The sequence below is a fragment of the Primulina eburnea genome, chromosome 10 (genome assembly GCF_022965805.1).
Source record: "Primulina eburnea isolate SZY01 chromosome 10, ASM2296580v1, whole genome shotgun sequence".
NCBI classification, from domain to species: domain Eukaryota; kingdom Viridiplantae; phylum Streptophyta; class Magnoliopsida; order Lamiales; family Gesneriaceae; genus Primulina; species Primulina eburnea.
The window spans coordinates 34,215,802-34,234,846 of record NC_133110.1 but is presented as its reverse complement, the minus strand read 5'-3'; the positions used below and the strand labels follow the sequence as shown (position 1 = coordinate 34,234,846).

Genomic DNA, 19,045 nt, shown 5'->3' with positions numbered 1-19,045 from the left:
CTCCTAGCTAACTCTTGAGCCACAAAGTTCCAAGAGACAATGAGAACTTTATATCGACTAAATAAAAAAGAAAATTCAAGCTGGCTGCCTCTATAAATATGGCCTTGGGTTGAAATGGGATGGTAGAAAGAGAGATTTTAAATTTCAGGTTCTCAATTCACAATTTCTTGAAAATTTTACAGTCAATTTTGTTGGATAAATGGAGAGATTTTGCCAACTTAAATTTTTAGTGACCACTTTCTTACTAGCATTGGCTGTGCCTTCTTCATCCACAACAAAGCATTTTCAATTCAATGTAAGTTATTACTTATATTCAGTTTCCAAAAATATATTTACATGCAATTACGAACGAATCGTAGTCGTGCATATGCACTATGATGTATGTTTTTTCCTTCTAAAATGATCCCGAACTCGGATATATATCCGTTTTCACGCATATGTACACCTTACGATTTTCGATTGAAAAATAGAGAAAATCGAACTATTTTCGAGCATTATCATGTATATTGATGAACTAAAAATGCTGCAGGTTGAATGGAAAACTGTAACCAGACTTTGTACTAGGAAGCCAGTGTTGACAATCAACGGGAAGTATCCAGGGCCGACTATTGCAGTGAATGAAGGGGATAATGTCCAAATTAAAGTCACTAACAAAGTTGCCCCAAACACTACAATCCATTGGTGAGTTACATTAATTAATTGCATATATTATAAAAATTAAACATGATTAATCCATTTATTTTATTTAAATAATGAGCAGTTAATCAAGTTCCCATTTCGAAAATAATTATTAAATTTAAATTTACTAATCATGAATATATAGAATTTGTTTTAATTATTATTTGTCTGTCTTTGGCATGTCAACTAGTAATATATTATTTACGGCAGATTTGTCTCCCTAACATCATTATTTAGGCTTTACTTATTCTAAAATAAAGTTTGGTGTAAAAGAATCATTCTGGCATTTATAATTGAAATTATATAATATGATGATTCCATATAATTCATACAAAATTGATTGGCTTTTTTTATTATTATTATTATTATTTGTAAATATGTTAGTATTCAAAGACAAATAGTCGAAAATGGAGAATTATTATCGATGCTTGTCATGATTATTAATTAGCATATTATATACATGGGATAAAAATACATCATTAATTTGAACCTGTTTGCTTCTTGTTTTTTTTTTTTAAAAAAAAAAAATCTTCCAAAGTACTATTCAACATTACAAAATAAACAAAACTTCTCTATCGTACTTTGCGGCGGGCGATCCAAGAATTCAGAAAATTTGCTAAAAAAGGATATTGTTTTGGTACAATAAAATTTTTTTTTACGGATATTTTATTGAGGAAGTCGGTGAAAAATCCCATATCATAATATATCTTTGGATTCACTCCCTACCCACAAATTGTTGTACTATGTCATACAAAATGTGGTACACTTCATGTGGAAATGTGGTACTAAAAAAGTACCTAGGGACTGAACACAAAAAAAACGACGGCTGAGGACTGAAGTCCAATTTCACGTATTTTATTCCAATTATTGATTTAACCTGTCAATATTTTTTGATACACACAAACATATCACCATGTTTGGTGTCACATTACCAACTGGATTAAACTCTAAAAATAACCAAAATTTAAAATTTAGTCTATAAAAACTAAATTTTGAATACTCAATGAACCAAAATTTATATCGGAACAGATAAAACTTTCGGTCTTTTGATACTATGTTGAAAGACAAAATCTTGTGTGAGACGGTCTCACGGGTTGTATTCGTGAGACGGATCTCTTATTTGGACTATCCATGAAAAAGTATTATTTTTTATGCTAAGAGTATTACTTTTTATTGCGAATATGGGTAGGGTTGATCCGTGTCACAGATTAAGATCCGTGATACGGTCTCACATGAGACCCACTCATGTTGAAAAATGATTAAAAGGAAAAAAAATCGATCAAGACCGAGATTTTAACACTTAGACCAACATTAAAACACGCGCCAATTCTATCCTATTCCAGGTGAGGTACTCCCCTATTTGCTTTTTTTTTTTCTTACACTTGTTTTTTTTAATTATTTACATTTCACACTACTTTAACCAAAATCAATCAAATTAATCATTAAACTAATTTCGTTTCATGTATATAACATGTGTTATATCATTATATTATTATTATTATTATTCTCAAATTTTAAAACTTAATATTTTATATTTATAAATTACGTGAAATTTTTATTTTATAGTAAAACGTTTACGTTTGAGGTTTGAAATTTTCATTTCTATTATTCTTATTTTTGTGGTAGAATCATATAAATGTAAAAAATCAATATTTTAAAATTTAATTATTATAAAAAATTCTATGTTCTACCCATTTATAAAAGCTAATAAAATTATTGTAGCTATTTTTAAATGCTATATATGTATATATTATTTAGTGACAGGGAGTAAATCTCCCGGAGTAGGATAGAATTGTCCTAAAACACGCTAGATCACGAGATGATTTTGGCAATTTCCCTGAACGAAATAGCACATAGCATCATGCAAGTGGTATTTGCATGAGTTAGAAAGCCTGCGGGGCCTTATGATTACTGCAACAGGCACGGGGTGCGGCAGCTGAGAACAGGGTGGGCCGATGGACCAGCGTACATAACCCAGTGCCCAATCGGCGCAGGCAGCACTTACACATACAACTTCACTGTGATCAACCAAAGAGGAACCCTTTGGTGGCACGCACATTTCTCGTGGCAACGTGCTTCTGTTCACGGCGCTTTCATCATTCGCCCCGCACCACGCATGCCTCTCCCTTTTCCAACACCAATCCAACTCGACATCCCCATCATTTTCGGTAAAAAATAATAATAATCATTCATTTTCTTCGCTTAAAAATCATTTTAAAAACATGGGTTTCATCATAAATTTGTGTGTGCTGGACTTGTACAGGTGAATGGTGGAATGGAGATATCGATGCAGTTGAGAACGAGATGATGTTGTACGGTGGTGGACCTAATTCTTCGGATGCCTACACAATCAATGGTCTACCAGGGCCCTTGTACCCTTGCTCCGCCAAAGGTAAACATATATAATAACAAGCACACAAAATATTTTATATATACTTTATTTTAAAATTTTGTATACTATATTTTTATTAATATTGGAAAACAATTAGAGGGTATTATTTACTAATAAATATTTGAGAAAAATGGAATATTGATCATGTGTATATATCTATCTATCTGTGATTGTGATCATCTCTGTTATCAAATTTCATTCTTGATCTGCCATCTAATTTGTTATTTTTGCAATTTTGTCATTTTATTCTACGTACACGACTATATTACATGGTTCTTATGTGTGAAATGTCTCATCAGTATTTTCGACGAAAAATTCTAAAATTGCAAAAAAAATAAAGATATAAGATTAATACAGTATTTAGACAAAACAAATTATTAAAATAAAAAACAAACAAATATTTTTATGATAAAATATATATTGCCAAAAAAATATAATTGATTTTGTGTACATATTATGCGTACTTTATTCACTAGTGTTGATTGTACAAGACGCAGCAAGGTGCTCAAATTATTAGGTCAACACTTTTGGAGTTCAAATGATCACCTACATATATTGCTTAGATATAGTCATTATAATTTATAGAAATATATATTATTTTAAGGAATATTTTATTTATTTAAATAATTAATAAAATTGGTTTTTTTTAGTAAAACATTTCTATCCTCCATGATCTACATTTATCCTCACATGTTACATTCGAATTGTGCATCACAGATACTTTCATACAGACCGTTGAACGCGGGAAAACCTACATGCTAAGGATAATAAACGCGGCGTTAAACGATGAACTCTTCTTCGCGGTGGCGAGTCACAGCTTAACGGTGGTGGAAATCGACGCCGTTTACACGAAACCGTTCACGACGTCTGCCATAATGATCACTCCCGGGCAAACAACCACCGTGTTGCTAACAGCCGATCAAGTCCCCGATGCATCCGGCGTGTTTGTCATGGCGGCTAGACCTTATCTTACCTCAGTTTTCCCATTTGATAACTCAACAACAATTGGTTTCTTGAAATACAAAGCTAACTCTAATCTTGAAACAAAGAAGCCTCCGGCAATTCCATCTCACTACACTTTGCCTAGCAATCTCCCAGAAATGAAAGATACCTCATTCGCCACACAGTTTTCGGACAAGCTCAGAAGCCTCGGATCATCTTTTTACCCATGCAACGTGCCGAAAATGGTCGACAAACGTGCCGTCATGACGATCAGCTTGAATCTTCAAGATTGCCCGGTAAATGAAACCTGTAAAGGGTATCTAAACAAGAAGTTCTACGCCTCGATGAACAACCAATCTTTTGTTCGTCCTTCGATGTCGATTCTCGAATCACATTACCGAAACCTCAAGGACGGGATCTCTTCCGACTTCCCCGAAAAGCCACCCTATGTTTTTAACTACACCGGAGTAAACCCTGTGACAGAAAACATGAACACGGAGTTCGGGACTAAAGTGCTGCAGGTTCCTTTCGGCACGAGACTCGAAATCGTGCTACAAGACACAAACTTCTTGAATCCGGAGAACCATCCGATACATGTTCATGGCCATAACTTCTTCATCGTGGGAAGAGGGTTCGGGAATTTTGATGCCACAAAAGATCCTAAGGGTTACAATCTGGTGGATCCGCCAGAGAGGAACACGGTGGGTGTTCCCGTGGGGGGATGGGCGGCGATTCGGCTCGTTGCGGATAATCCAGGAGTTTGGTTCATACATTGCCATCTTGAGGAACATACATCATGGGGTTTAGCGATGGGGTTTATTGTTAAAAGTGGGAAAGAGCCGTTTCAATGCTTAGTGCCGCCTCCAAGTGATTTTCCAAGATGTTAAAATTGAAGCATTTGTTGGTAATCGGTTTACTCTTGACTAAAATATAGAGTAAGTTTTTAAAATTTTATTTTGACATTCAAAAACTTTGGACACTCGTATGATTTAAAAGATAAGAATATATGTAGGGAGTTTTAATTTTACCATTAGTGAATTGTCACTTGGCACCAACTACTCTGGTATTAGTGTATGTAGCTCTTATTGTATTTCCCTACAAACTTTCTTCAAAATCTTCTTTCTTCGAGTCGTTTAATCTGTTGGGAAATTACCCCGAAGCGATGCCGACCATGATGATAATACCCAAACTTGCGGAATAAAATAATCAACAAGAACACAAAGATTTACGTGGTTCACCTAATATAGGCAACGTCCACGGAGCACTGCAACTTTTATAACCGGAAGAAATATTACAACAAGTGTATACACCAATACACTCAATATTTCTCACTCCCAAACCCCGAGTATACCGAGAAAATAATTTCTCTAACTCACACAAGAGAATTCCGCACTCAAGAAAAAAATGCACTCTTTTTTTTTCTATGCACTCTCTTTTTATCAAAGCTGAAAAGCTTTTGATTTTGGAATATAACTGAAGGAATTGAGCTCTATTTTTAATTGATTAATTCGTTCAGTTTTGTAAATTCTTTCGATGTAGGATACGTTATTTTATTATTTAATTTAATGTGAGTCTCACCCCATTAAATTCTTACCTAACAATTCTCCCACTTGAAGACTTGATTCCAATTATGTCTTCACACCATCAATGCAGCAGCTCATACCTCTTTTTTTAGTCCAGGAGACCAAGTGAAGTCAAACACAACTTCAGTTTTTAATGATAACAGCCTTCGTGAGCATATCAGCTGGATTCTTGCTTCCAGGAATCTTCTCAAGCTTCAAGACTCCATTCATCCGATCTCTAAGGATCCCCATTCCAAGGATTTGTTTTGCAACACCCAAATCCTTCAAAGCAAATTCTTTTGATAACTCTTTCTCGAGTTTATCAATCTCCTCCAGACAAGCTCCTGCTATCAACATATCATCTACATATATCAGTAGTATGATATAATAACCATCAAGCTTCACATAACAACAGTGATCAGCTTGATACCTCAGAAAACCATAATTATTCATTACACCATCAAACTTCTTGTACCACTGTCTTGGAGCTTGTTTGAGACCATACAAGCTCTTCTGAAGTTTGCACATCATTTTCTCTTTCCCTCGTACTTCTATTCCATGTGATTGACTCATTTCTTCATCTAGCTTACCATGAAGAAACTTCGTCTTTACATCTAACTGTTCCAGATGTAAATCTTCTTTTACCATCAATCCAAGTACAGTCCTGATAGTAGTTAACATTACCACCAGAGAGAAAATAGCAGTGTAACCAATGACTTCCTTTTCACCTTTTATAACAAGTATTTCTTTGTACCGCTTGCTACCGTCATGTTCTAACCGGTACTCCCACTTGCTATGTAAAACCTTTTTACCTTCACACTACAAGAAAAATGCCATACGACAACGGTTTTTAACCGTTGTCGTAGTCATTTTAAAACTGTTGTTAAAGTCAGTGTTGTTAAATGGTCCGCACAAAGACAACGGTTTTTCAACGTTGTCGCAGCTACAATTTGCGACGGTTTTTAAAACCGTCGCAAATGAAAAAGTGTTGTCGAAACTACAATTTGCGACGGTTTTGACAACCGTCGAAAAAGATATTTGCGACGGTCAGCATATAGCCACCGTCGCCAATTAGCAACTGTTCAAAACCCCGTCGCTAAATTTAGCGACGATAATCATGTGCAAAACCGTCTCTATATAGCGACGGTTTATACATTATGTCGCTAATATTTTAGGTAAAATAAAAAATTTAAGAATTTAATAAATCTGTGTTTTGAATTGGTACAATCGTGTAAGAGATAAAAAAAATTTAAAAGTCGTGAAGTGATAAAATCGTGTAAGAGATAAAATTTTAATTGTTTTGAAGTGGTAAAAAAATCGTGTAAGAGATAAAAATTTAAGTGTTGTAAAGTGGTAAAATCGTGTAAGAGATAAAAATTTTAAGTGTTGTGAAGTTGTAAAATCGTGTAAGTGAGAAAATTTTTTATTGTTGTGAAGGGAAGTGGAAGAATGAAGCAAATTTGCATGTATTTATAGAGAGTGGTGAAAGAAAATGGGGAGAAGTTTAGGTGGGAACAATTTTTTTTGAAAATGGCGACATTTTTACTTAAACCGTCGCGAAATTATAAATCGACGACGGTTTAATCTAAACTGTAGCTAGATTTAGCGACGGTTTAAATGTAACTGTCGCCAAATTTAGCAACGGTTTTGGAAAACCCGTCGCTAGTTTTAAACATGCGACAGTTTTTTCTTTAACTGTCGCTAAATTTAGCGACAATTTAGATTAAACCGTCACCGATTTATAATTTCGCAACGCTTTAAGTAAAACTGTCGCTACTGTTAGCGACGGTTAAAGAAACAACCGTCGCTAAATATGCCACAAAAAACATTTCCCACAACGGTTTTCTCTAAAACCGTTGTCGAATGTCCTAAAAAAACGCTAATAGACAACGGTTTATAAAACCGTTGTCAAAGACCCTAAAAAATACTCAAAGACAACGTTTTATAAAACCGTTGTCTTTGACTCTAAAAACCATTGTCTTTTGCACTCAAAAGACAACGGTTTTTATAAAACCGTTGTGGTTTGCCCCCAAAAGAGAACGGTTTTATAAAAACCATTGTCTTTTTCTTAAAAAACTCATTTTTAACAACGGTTTTCGCTAAAACCGTTGTTAAAAGCTTTTTAACCGTTGTTAAAAGTGTGTTGTCGTTTACCATTTTTTTTGTAGTGTCGGGAAGTTCTGACAACTTCCACATATGATTGGATGACAGTGAATCCATCACATCTTCCATGGCTAACTCCCATTCTTTAAAGGTATAATAAACATCCGATTTATTTTTCGCAAAATAAACCCAAAATTTCCTGCTCGAATCGTCAACAGTAGTGCCATAATATCTTGAGTGATCTCCAAGGATGTCACAGGAGATGGTCCACATACATCAGTATGTACCAGCTCCAAATCAGCTGATTTCGGTTCTCTAACCTCTTTTGAAAAGCTCACATTATTCTTCTTTCCAAAAAATACAGCTCACACAGCTTGTGTTCAACGATCTTTAATTCCGGTAGCTTTCTGTTTGAAACAAGCATTTTCATTTCCTTCTCACTGGTATCTCCAAGCCTACTATGCCATAGACTTGAATTAGCTCCATCATCCACAACCGCTAATTTATTTCTCAAACTGGAAGTTATATAAAGTGTTCCAGTTTTCTTTCCCCGAGCAACGATCATGGCTCCCTTTTTCACCTTCCAGGAACCATCACCGAAGGTCAGCTTATGACCTTCGTCGTCAAGCAGTCCCACTGAAATCAGATTGTGTGTCAACTTTGGTATATGCTTTACTTTGTTGATTTTCCAGACAGATCCATTTTTCATCTTCATCCGGATATCACTCATACCAATTATTTCCAAAGGTTTTTCATCAGCCAGGAAAACATTTCTGCAATCTCCCGCAATATAATTATCGAATACATCACGATTACCAGTGGTATGAAACGAAGCTCCCGAGTCCATAACCCAAGAATCAACTGGGCTTTCCATGGATAATAATAGAGCATCATGTACCTCCTCAGTAACAACATTAACGTCATTCTTTGTTGATTTGCAATTCTTTTTCATGTGACCGGTCTCACTACAACTCCAGCACTTCACATTCTTTTCAAATGTGTTATTGTCTTTTCCATTTCTTGACTTGGACCTACCATGCCATTGGTTAAAACTCTTTTCGTCACTCCTGCCCCTTCCTCTATTCTCGAGATTTAGAGCAGATCTCGATGATGTTCCTTCACCCGAATTCATCATGCGAACTTCTTCAGCAAGAATTTGATCTCTGACATCATTGAATTGTAGCTTTCTTTTTCCAACGGAGTTGCTAACCGCTGCCCGCATTGGTTCCCAAACATTTGGTAAAGACGCCAAAAGAATAAGTGCACGAATCTCATCATCAAAATTAATTTCAACCGATGTTAGCTGAGAAACAATCGTGTTGAATTCATTGATGTGTTTAGCCACCGAAGCGCCTTCTCCCATTTTCAAGTTGAATAACTTCTTCATGAGATGTACTTTGTTGTTTGCTGATGGCTTCTCGTACATGTCTGACAGAATGGTCATCATCTCCTCCGTGGTTTTGGCCTCCGCCACGTTATGCGCCACGTTCTTTGTTAGGGTCAATCGTATGACACCTAAAACCTGTCGGTCAAGAAGCTCCCAATCATCATCCTCCATCTTTTCCGGTTTCTTTCCTGATAGAGGTTGATGCAGCTTATTACTGTACAGATAATCTCTTATTTGTAACCGCCAGAACGAAAAATCTATTCCGTCGAACTTGTTTATTCCCGATCCCGATCCATCATCTCCGGCCATCACTTCTCTAGCCTTAGCAAAAAATCTAAAAAATCTTTTCTGATGTGGAAGATCAGACAAAGCTTCAACCACAGAGCATACTCAGAATTCTTAAGAATTTTCACAACAAGGCTCTGATACCAATAGTTGGGAAATTACCCCGAAGCGATGCCGACCATGATGATAATAGTACTCAAACTTGCGGAATAAAATAATCAACAAGAACACAAAGATTTACGTGGTTCACCCAATATAGGCTACGTTTACGGAGCACTGCAACTTTTATAACCGGAAGAAATATTACAACAAGTATATACCCCAATACACTCAATATTTCTCACTCCCAAACCCCGATTATACCGAGAAAATAATTTCTCCAACTCACACAAGAGAATTCCCGCACTCAAGAAAAAAATACACTCTTTTTTTTCTATGCACTCTCTTTTTATCAAAGCTGAAAAGCTTTTGATTTTAGGATACAATAACTGAAGGAATTGAGCTCTATTTATAATTGATTAATTCGTTCAATTTTGTAAATTCTTTCGATGTGGGATACGTTTTTTATTATTTAATGTGGGTCTCACCCCCATTAAATTCTTACCTAACATAATCATGTCTACGACTGGAATATTATTCATCTTCAAAATTATATTAGAAATTTTGAAGAGCTTTTAACGTATGAAAGCAAAAATCAAAAGACCACTAATTGTCTTGGGGTTTGCCAAATTTTGAGAAAAAATTTAGAGAGGATTTTCGAAAATTTTGAGAAGCTTTGAGGCTAGGGTTATGGCGTCATTATCTTAAAACAATATCCTTAAACTAATTACCTTAATTGTAGATTTAGGTTTCATATTTAACATTAATAGACTTGATTAATTAATTGGACTAATCCAACTAGTTTAATTAATTAGATCAAAGTCTGTTAATAACTTTAATTATTTAACATGTTGGACTTATACTCCTACAAGCTCATTAAACATACTTTCCACTACATTTAATTTAGTATTTAATAAACTCAACTTTTGAGTTTAATAATTTAAAATTCTCAAATTTTATAAATTCAACTCCTTGAATTTATTGTCTCCTAATTTTAATTATTATAAATTCAACTCCTTGAATTTATTTTCTCTAAATTTTGATTATCATAAATTCAACTCTTTGAATTAACTATATCGTAATTTTATATAAATTCAACTCCTTGAATTTATTCTCTCAACGGGAACAATTGATCCAGTGCTTTTGTGACTCTCAATGATTTAGGGATACAGCTAGCTGTGGGTTCCCAACACTTCGTGATTCATGAAATGTTTCTTTATTCGGGCTTACCATGATTTTCTCCATTTCATGCACCAATATTTGACCATGAAATTACCGGAAATCATTTTCTAAAACCTATCGAATCATGGTAAGAGCGTCTAGTTCGTCCCATGATTCCCTAGGTATCACTAATAGTGCCTACAAGCTAGAACAATCAATTACGATTAACGTACAATATGATCAATTCATCTCATATATCACGATCGAATCTGCAACTATTGGTTAATCTAAGAGTTGCATATTAGATTCGATATCTACGTGATATAATCATGAAATATTCATAGTGTCATCGCATGCACAACTAGAGAACTATTTCCCTACTATTTCTTTGAATCACATAGGATATCCACACCCGTAGATGAGCGATGAATTCTTGACTACAATGCACTTACTCCTACACACTTCGCAATTACACCCAACCTCGCCACCTTGTGACCCTCGCGGAGTCGGTAAATAATTCAAAGCACAATCATAGTGTGTAGAGCCTCAATGTTATCTCAGGTCGTAAGGGCTAATGATGTATAATCACTACCACAGACTTTTCCTCTCGATAAATGATAACCGCTTGGAGAGTCCGATGGAGGATTGTTCGGTACAATCATCGTATGATTACTCATCTGCATGATTGGACATATTGAGAAATTTATTACATCTTTTTTATAGAATATCGATATAAGATCGAGCTAAAATTGTCCATATTCTTACAATCATGTTAAAATATAAGATCTATCAAATGATATTGACTTGATATTGATTCAAAACATATATTTGTTATCAATGCTTTAGAAGAAGCATGATATGTTATTTGTCAATATTTTTTTTTGTTAATATGGACTTGATGTTCAAGTGTGAACTGTATAGGCTATTGAATAAAAATTATGAATACATGATAATAACACCGAAACATCATCAACCAAAATAAGCGATAAACCCAATGAATTGATATCATCGTCTATATTGGGAGAAGACCATGAAGGTAACATATGCACGATGATGACAATTGGTTGATTTATGATGATTTTGAGTCATTTTATTTATTTAATTATTAAACTAATTTTTTTGGTTTATTTCTCGGTTTTCATATTATTCCCTAACATGCCTTGAATATTTATAATGAGTTATTATATTCAGCTAAATTAATTTTGGAAAATTCTGGCATGTATTTATTTTGATTCACATAAATAATGTATAAATTTTGTGAATATGTTCTATCAATGTGTTACAAAGGATAGTACATTAACTTATTATGAAATTTTGTGATAATTTTCAATTTGAGATTTTTTTTAATTTAAGAAAATGTTGAGTTGTTACATTTTTTCTCCAAAATTTTGATTAAATTTTGAGTGTAGATATGAATTTTGAATAATTTTATTTTTTTTAATTAAAAATAGTCTTTATTTTAAAGTGCTGATGAAAGATAAATGTTTTATTACATTTGGTGTTTTATACGTTTTGCAAATGTAGGAATGAAAAATCTATTGTTGAATGACATTTATAAAAGACCAAATTTCGTTGTTTAAGGTAAAAGATCTACTTGGTACATGTAAGAATTTGAAAAGATATGTTCAATTTCTGAATTCCAATATCTTCGTAATACTATTTTGTTTATTCAAAGAGAAATAAAAGAAAACAATTATTCAAAGTTGTCCAATTAATATGATTCATTCTATAAGATTTCGTACATGAATTACGTGAAAAGTTTTCATTGATATTTACTGATCACGATATAGAGTTTATGGAGGCCATTGATAACTATCCAAGTTATATTTTCATCCTATGTTAATATGAATATGTGGGAGATCAAGAAGATTGTTTGATTGACGATGAAAAAGATCATACGCTTGATATTATAAAATAATAATAATAATAAACATTGACGTATATGAATTTGTGAATCCAATGCCAATATTGATTTGATATATATAGTATATTACAAATCAATAGTTCTAGAAGAGCTAATACTCTCTAAAAGTATCATTGATACAAATATTTTTAGTATCTATCATAATCGATTGGGTTGAGCATTCAAATTATATAAATAATTGACAAACTATTGATAGTGCACAAAATGTAAATGAAGAAGTCAAAAGTTCCTGGATTGATAAATATGAAATTTTTTGAATCAGATATCCAAAAAAATTTATGAATTCTTATTTATGGCTTATCAAATTTGATATCACTATCATGAGCTCGAGTTAGCAAAAATCCCTTATTACTAGAATGAATAAGTAATGTGGGTCTATGAATCGCAACTTCATATTTGCGAAAATATGTTTTGAGAAAAATTTCTAGAATATATAATCAAGACAAGCTTGATTAAAAGAGAGAATATGAATAAATTTTATGATTATAAATACTTTGGTTTAGCTGATTTTTTTTTCCCTCCAATCATCTATTAAAACCATTGATTTTGATATTAAATGCGTCATATTTTGGGTATATTTGAAATATATATTGTATATATTATGTCAACTGATAATGTGTCATGTGTGACAAGTTCACTAGAGTAAATCTCTTGAAGATATGTTGAAAATAATTTGAACCTTATGATCAAATATTTGGAGCAATGAGATTTTTATGACGCAATTTCAAATTTGTTATTTTTGTAAAACGATATTTCCAACATTGAGGGGAAGAATTATAAGCTAAACGAATAATTTTGATATCGATCTCAATGTAATATAAGGTAAACATGAAATTCAAAGTTTAAATTTCAAAATATGTTATTTGATCTTCTGTATAAGCTCGATTATGTTGTTTAGTTTCATCAATGTTCTAGTTGGCCAATGTTACAACTCGTATGAAATGACAAAGAATCCCTTTAAAGAAAATGAGTGAATATCTCAATGTCAAAAGAATAATGGATGCTAGTCATTATGAAATAAATTAATTTCCTGCATGACAATATCTTATATTACTTGTGTTAGGTCCAAAATTAAGACGACGTAATCCAACTGCATGCAAATCTAGGAAATATAAAAATAAGTAATTAATTGATTTAGTTTCTAAATTATTTGGGTGCCATGCATGATTTTATGTTAAATATAATTTAATTGCCATTTTTGAATAAAACTATATTTTTAAGGAAATTTTCAAGTTGCGATCGAAGAACGGAGACCGAGGGCTGAAAAACGTAAAAAGTTTTTATTAAATAATTGTTTTAATTATTTAAAATATGATTGTGGGTTTTCTTATTTTTGGAAAATATGGAGTTTTGATATTATTTAATATGCCGGGACGTAAATTTTATCGGTGTTGGTTTTTTAACAAAAATACGAATTTTTTTGGCAAATCGGCTATTTAATTCACAAACTATTTTTACCAAAACTTTACTAATATTTTATTTAATTCTAATTAAAGACTAATAGGCTTAATTTAGGGGCTTAATAGGCCTAAAGCCTTGTTAGTTTTTAATTTAGTTATATAATATATAAACATTTCCCATAACCTTACGATTCTTTCAAAAGCACACGGCCACTCTTATGAATTCACCCACCCTACACGGCACACACATGCTTCAAAATGGAATGAATTTTCGAGAATAGCCAATGGGTGATTCAAGCCAAAGATCTTGCTCCGTTCTTCGTCATCATCAACGGCTTTTCATGCGTAAATTACGCAAAGGCACGCCTATTCTTCCCTTCAAACCATCATCATATCATATTACTTGTTTTATGCATGAAAAGTTTGGAAAACAAGAGACACTTTGCAGTATTTTCGTTTTTATGCAATCCATGAAATTTGAAGCATGTTTTTTATCCAAACTTGCGTTGTTTACATACATATAAGGGGCTGACATGATTAGGACATGACTAAACATTGTTTTACATGAATATGAAGGCTTCGAAACACACAAAAACATGAGGAACATGAAACACGAAAGCTGGAACCACCCTTGGCATGTGGTGTCTTGTGGCTCACGGGTTTGGGGAGTGCAAGGCTTGGGCTTGGTTCGGTTGGTTACAGGGGTTGGCCAAGGTCAGGAGGGAGTCTAGGGAAGAGTCCTAGCCATGCTAGGACTCGAGCTAAGGGGCGGGGAGGAGTCCTTGACAGCAAGAACTCCTACCCGAGAGAAGACGAGGGGGGGACGCGCTAGTTCTGTTCTTCGTGCAGGCTTGGGGGCTCGGTCCAGGGGGCCTGGGCTGGGTCAGGTCGAGTCCTTAGGGTCCTTAGTGGGTGAACAAAATGTTGGTTCAGTGGTTTGGGTCGGGGGTAGGGGACTTGAAGCTAGAACTAGAGTCCTTGTCCAAGAAGGACTTCTCGGCCATCTTAGGTTAGAGATTGGTGGGCTTCGTTTGTACGTTTGGGGCGTTTTCCTTGTGATATTTGGGTCCAGTAGGGTACTTTAGGACGTTTTTCAAGTTTTGGATCAGCATGGTTCGGGGGTAACTCGTGAAAATCAAGAGATGGCTCGGGGTCGAAGATTTTGGGTCATTAGGGTTTTTAGAAGTTAAGAAAATTGAAAAAACGGTTCACGGGGGTCGAGTCGTGGTTCATGGGGACTAAAATAATATAAAAAGACTAAATTTAGAATTTAGGAATTTTATATTAAAGTTTGGGATTTTTCGGAATTAAAACGCCTTAAAAAACGTCCAATTACGAATTAATTAAAAAGCCTCGTTTTTATGCTAAATAAAATTATGAGAATTTTAATTTAGGCTCAAATAATTATTTTGGGACATGTTAGAGTCAAGAAAATTAAGAAAACGTCAAAAACGTAAAATGTCACGTCCAGGGGTATAACGGTCTTTTTACACTGGAAAATCAGTAATCGTCATGACAGTGCCCTATTTGTTGTTTTATATGATATTATGATTATGTAATGTGTTTATGAATTTTTATACGTGGAAATATGATTTTTAAATGTTCATGGATTATTAAGGGTTAAATTGGACATTTAAAAGATATGTTGCATGCTTGGTTTCAAAATAAAAATGATATTATGCATGTTTTTATTAAGTACTGATGATAACATGTTGAAGGATGTGAAGGGATTGTGACTACTGAATATGTTGGAAATATCGTGAGGGTTTATGTCCTAGTGGGAGCCCGAAGATCGTGTTTCCTTGGATACGGATACGAATACAAATACGTTAATACGTAGGCCAGGGCCCAGTTGACCGGTGAGAGTGTTGCTGGTGTCCCCCGCTGCCCAGTACTGTGGTTTTTTTAGATGGATCCATCGCCCAATACGATCAAGAATACGAGTCACAATCACGATCTGAATTCAACAAAACACGAACATGAACATGAATACGAATATGAACACGAACACGAATATGATATGAATATGTTTATGTGATATGTTTACGTTTTGGAAATGTTTAAGTTTAAAGTTTATGCATTATTAAGAAAATGATATTTTAAGTACAAGTATTTTTCACCGTTATATGTTGACTGTATTATGTATTACTTGTTATCAAAGATAGGATGTGTTGAGTCTTTAGACTCACTAGGTGTATTGATGCAGGTGATATAAATAACTATGACATTGGAGGTCTTGACGAGTGATTTGCTGGACTGTCGGTGCACATAACCCGAGGACCTACGCTTCTATTTCTGCATTTAAGTTTATGATTTTAAGTTAAAAAATTTTACGACACTTTATTTATGCTTTTGAGAGATTTCGAGAGGTTTAGTATGAGCCACACTTTTCAACATTTAGTGCTTTTTAGGTTTGATAAAACGCTTTACGATTTATTGTTTTGGCTATTTCCCTTTGGATTTTCAAGTACTAGTTGGATGTTTTATTTTAAAAATGGTGCAAAAGTATTTTTATGTCGATGTATATGTATGGGCCGAAAGAAAAGAAAAACTCCAAGTACTTTTAAGAAAACGAATAAGTTGACGTTTCAACTTGCAAGTAAATAAAAAGACGCTAAAAACGTGATTGACCAAATATTTTAATAAATCTAATTTGGATGGTGTTATTCATGGAGTGGGTCTCATGTGAGACCGTACTCACAGATCATAATCTGTGAGACGGATCAACCCTACCCATATTGACAATAGAAAGTAATTTAAAAAGTAATATTTTTTTAATGGGTAACCCAAATAAGAGACCATCCTCACAAATATGACCCGTGAAACTTTCTCACACAAGTTTTTGCCTTATTCATGAAGAATAACAAGTACATTAAAGATTATATTTCACATATTATTTGGTATCAAAATGATATATTATTAATGTACTTTTGTTATAATGCAAAATGATTATTATCTTTAAATATAATTTATAGAGATTGTTGATGACAAACATTATAAAATAGACATGTGACATGTGATCACATTTTATCTCAAAGCTTCTAACACAAAGTCGGTTATAAGAAAATATTTTCAGTTGTTATAGATGGATTAACTTGACAATGATACATGTAAAAATCATTGTAAGATTTGAGGTGTCAAATGAAATTATATCCAACCTCCAAAATTATCATTTCAACATAGCAACATGTCAATATAAGGACTAAGATAATCTTGGTACATGTGATATATTCGACTTAGTATTACTTTTGAAAAGTTACTAAAAATGATCAAGTATTTGAAATATATATTTGCGATGATAGACTTGAAAAGAGAAAATTATTTCTTAAATTATGGATTAATGAACATTTACTAGAAAGAATATTTGTTCATAAGTTATAGTAAGTGGAAAAAGTAGTAAAATACTTTTATATTGATAAGTCATATTTAACGATGATTGTTTAACCATTTGATACTCAAAATATCTTTTTTGTCAAAACTTAAAGATCAAGAAAATATATTTGGTATTCAATTACTATATCTAAAGGCAATTTATTATTTATACATCATCATGTTTCGTAAATTTTACTATTGATGTACATATTTACTCCAACTCGAAGACTGTGACAACAGTGTATGTCCTGTTTTATTTTAAATATCAAACAAACTATAGATCTACGTAAAGAGATTAACAACAACTGAAAACAATACGACCGATCTTTTTACAAAATTTTCAAGGGGTCTATACAATTTTTAGTTATACCAAGTTGGTCGAGCAACAACTCACCATTTTCGAAAATTGTCAAACCAATTCTGTTATTTGAACAGACGGAATGGGTCAACTGAATAAACCTGATCCTTTTGAGGAATACTGATGGATAATTATCCAACAACTAGCAAGAGCATTTTCTAGCCATTCGTAATAGTTTCCATAAATTGGGAGGCGTGATTTTGCCATTAAGATCACAAATTTATGACGTAATAAAATTAAGTCAACAAATTAAAAGAAATAACAGAACCAGGTCAGATTTCAGAAGAGATGAGATCGTTGGCGCCACATTTCCCAATACAACCTTTCATTCGTCATCAAAACGGTTCATATCTATTTTTTCACACTAAATAACAATTAATTTAATGAGATGCAAGACTAGCCATACACAAATACAAATATTATATTAAACCAAATCATAATAAATTTTAAAAAGAAATTACACAATATTAGAAATATATATCTAATACAAAAATTTGTGTGAAACGATATTACGTTTCGTATTTTTGTGATACGAATATCTTATTTGGTTCATTAATAAAAAATTATTAATTTTTATGCTAAGATTATTACTTTTTATTGTGAATATAAATAGGGTTGACTCATCTCATTCGTGATATCATCTCACAAGAGACCTATTCTAATTTAAACATGCATACACCACAACAAATTTCATCTTTTTACGACATTTTTATTATTTTCAACAAAAGTAAATCATCAACTTTCAAGAAATTTTAATATGTTTGCTACAATTTATGATAGATTATATTGGTCATATCATGGGTTTATTTCGTCCTACTCATGTGGGCATTGCCCACATGATAGGATGGATGACCAAGATTTGCACATGCATATATAGGACCCATTTTTTTTTTTTAATTGTATGTGTGACAATATCTTATCCGTTGAAATGTAGTGAAGACATTGTCCATATAAGTAGGATCTCATTAACCCATAAAATCAACTAGTCAAATATATATGACATTTATAATATCTAGATCAAATACCCACATTTAATTTTTTACGATAATAAACTCAGGCATTAATGGAATATTTGAATTAAAAAAAATCAGAATTACGGTGTTTATATATGTTCTATCTATGGAGCAAAAACAATCTTCATTATAATAACGAGATCACCACTTGAAATGTCGCATCGATTAAAAATTATGATTTAATTATTATATTAATTATAACTTTTAATAAAATGATAATCTTTTTACCGAGATCACCTCTTAAACTGTCATATCGTTTAGATGTTATGATTTAATCATTATATTAACTATAATTTTTATTAAAACGATAATAAATAATACATGGTCCCGTAACACTATGTCTTCCTCCTGTGTCTATAAAAATAAGCC

At 33.0% G+C, this 19,045-nt stretch overlaps 1 protein-coding gene across 1 annotated transcript; it reads left to right on the top strand.

The window, feature by feature from the left end:
- Positions 1 to 138: 138 nt before the first annotated feature.
- On the top strand, positions 139 to 5,057 carry LOC140803917 (laccase-1). Its single transcript, XM_073159757.1, has 5 exons — positions 139 to 295; positions 530 to 681; positions 2,599 to 2,846; positions 2,942 to 3,070; positions 3,788 to 5,057. The coding sequence occupies exons 1-5, from the start codon at positions 200 to 202 to the stop codon at positions 4,897 to 4,899; spliced, it is 1,737 nt and encodes a 578-aa protein (XP_073015858.1). The 5' UTR covers positions 139 to 199; the 3' UTR covers positions 4,900 to 5,057.
- Positions 5,058 to 19,045: the final 13,988 nt, after the last annotated feature.

Bases quoted from the DNA above. Each gene is read 5' to 3' on its own strand.
- LOC140803917 (XM_073159757.1), top strand. From the start codon at position 200: ATGGAGAGATTTTGCCAACTTAAATTTTTAGTGACCACTTTCTTACTA. The intron at 296-529 runs GTAAGTTATTAC...AAAATGCTGCAG, and splicing joins CAAAGCATTTTCAATTCAAT to GTTGAATGGAAAACTGTAAC. The intron at 3,071-3,787 runs GTAAACATATAT...TGTGCATCACAG, and splicing joins GTACCCTTGCTCCGCCAAAG to ATACTTTCATACAGACCGTT.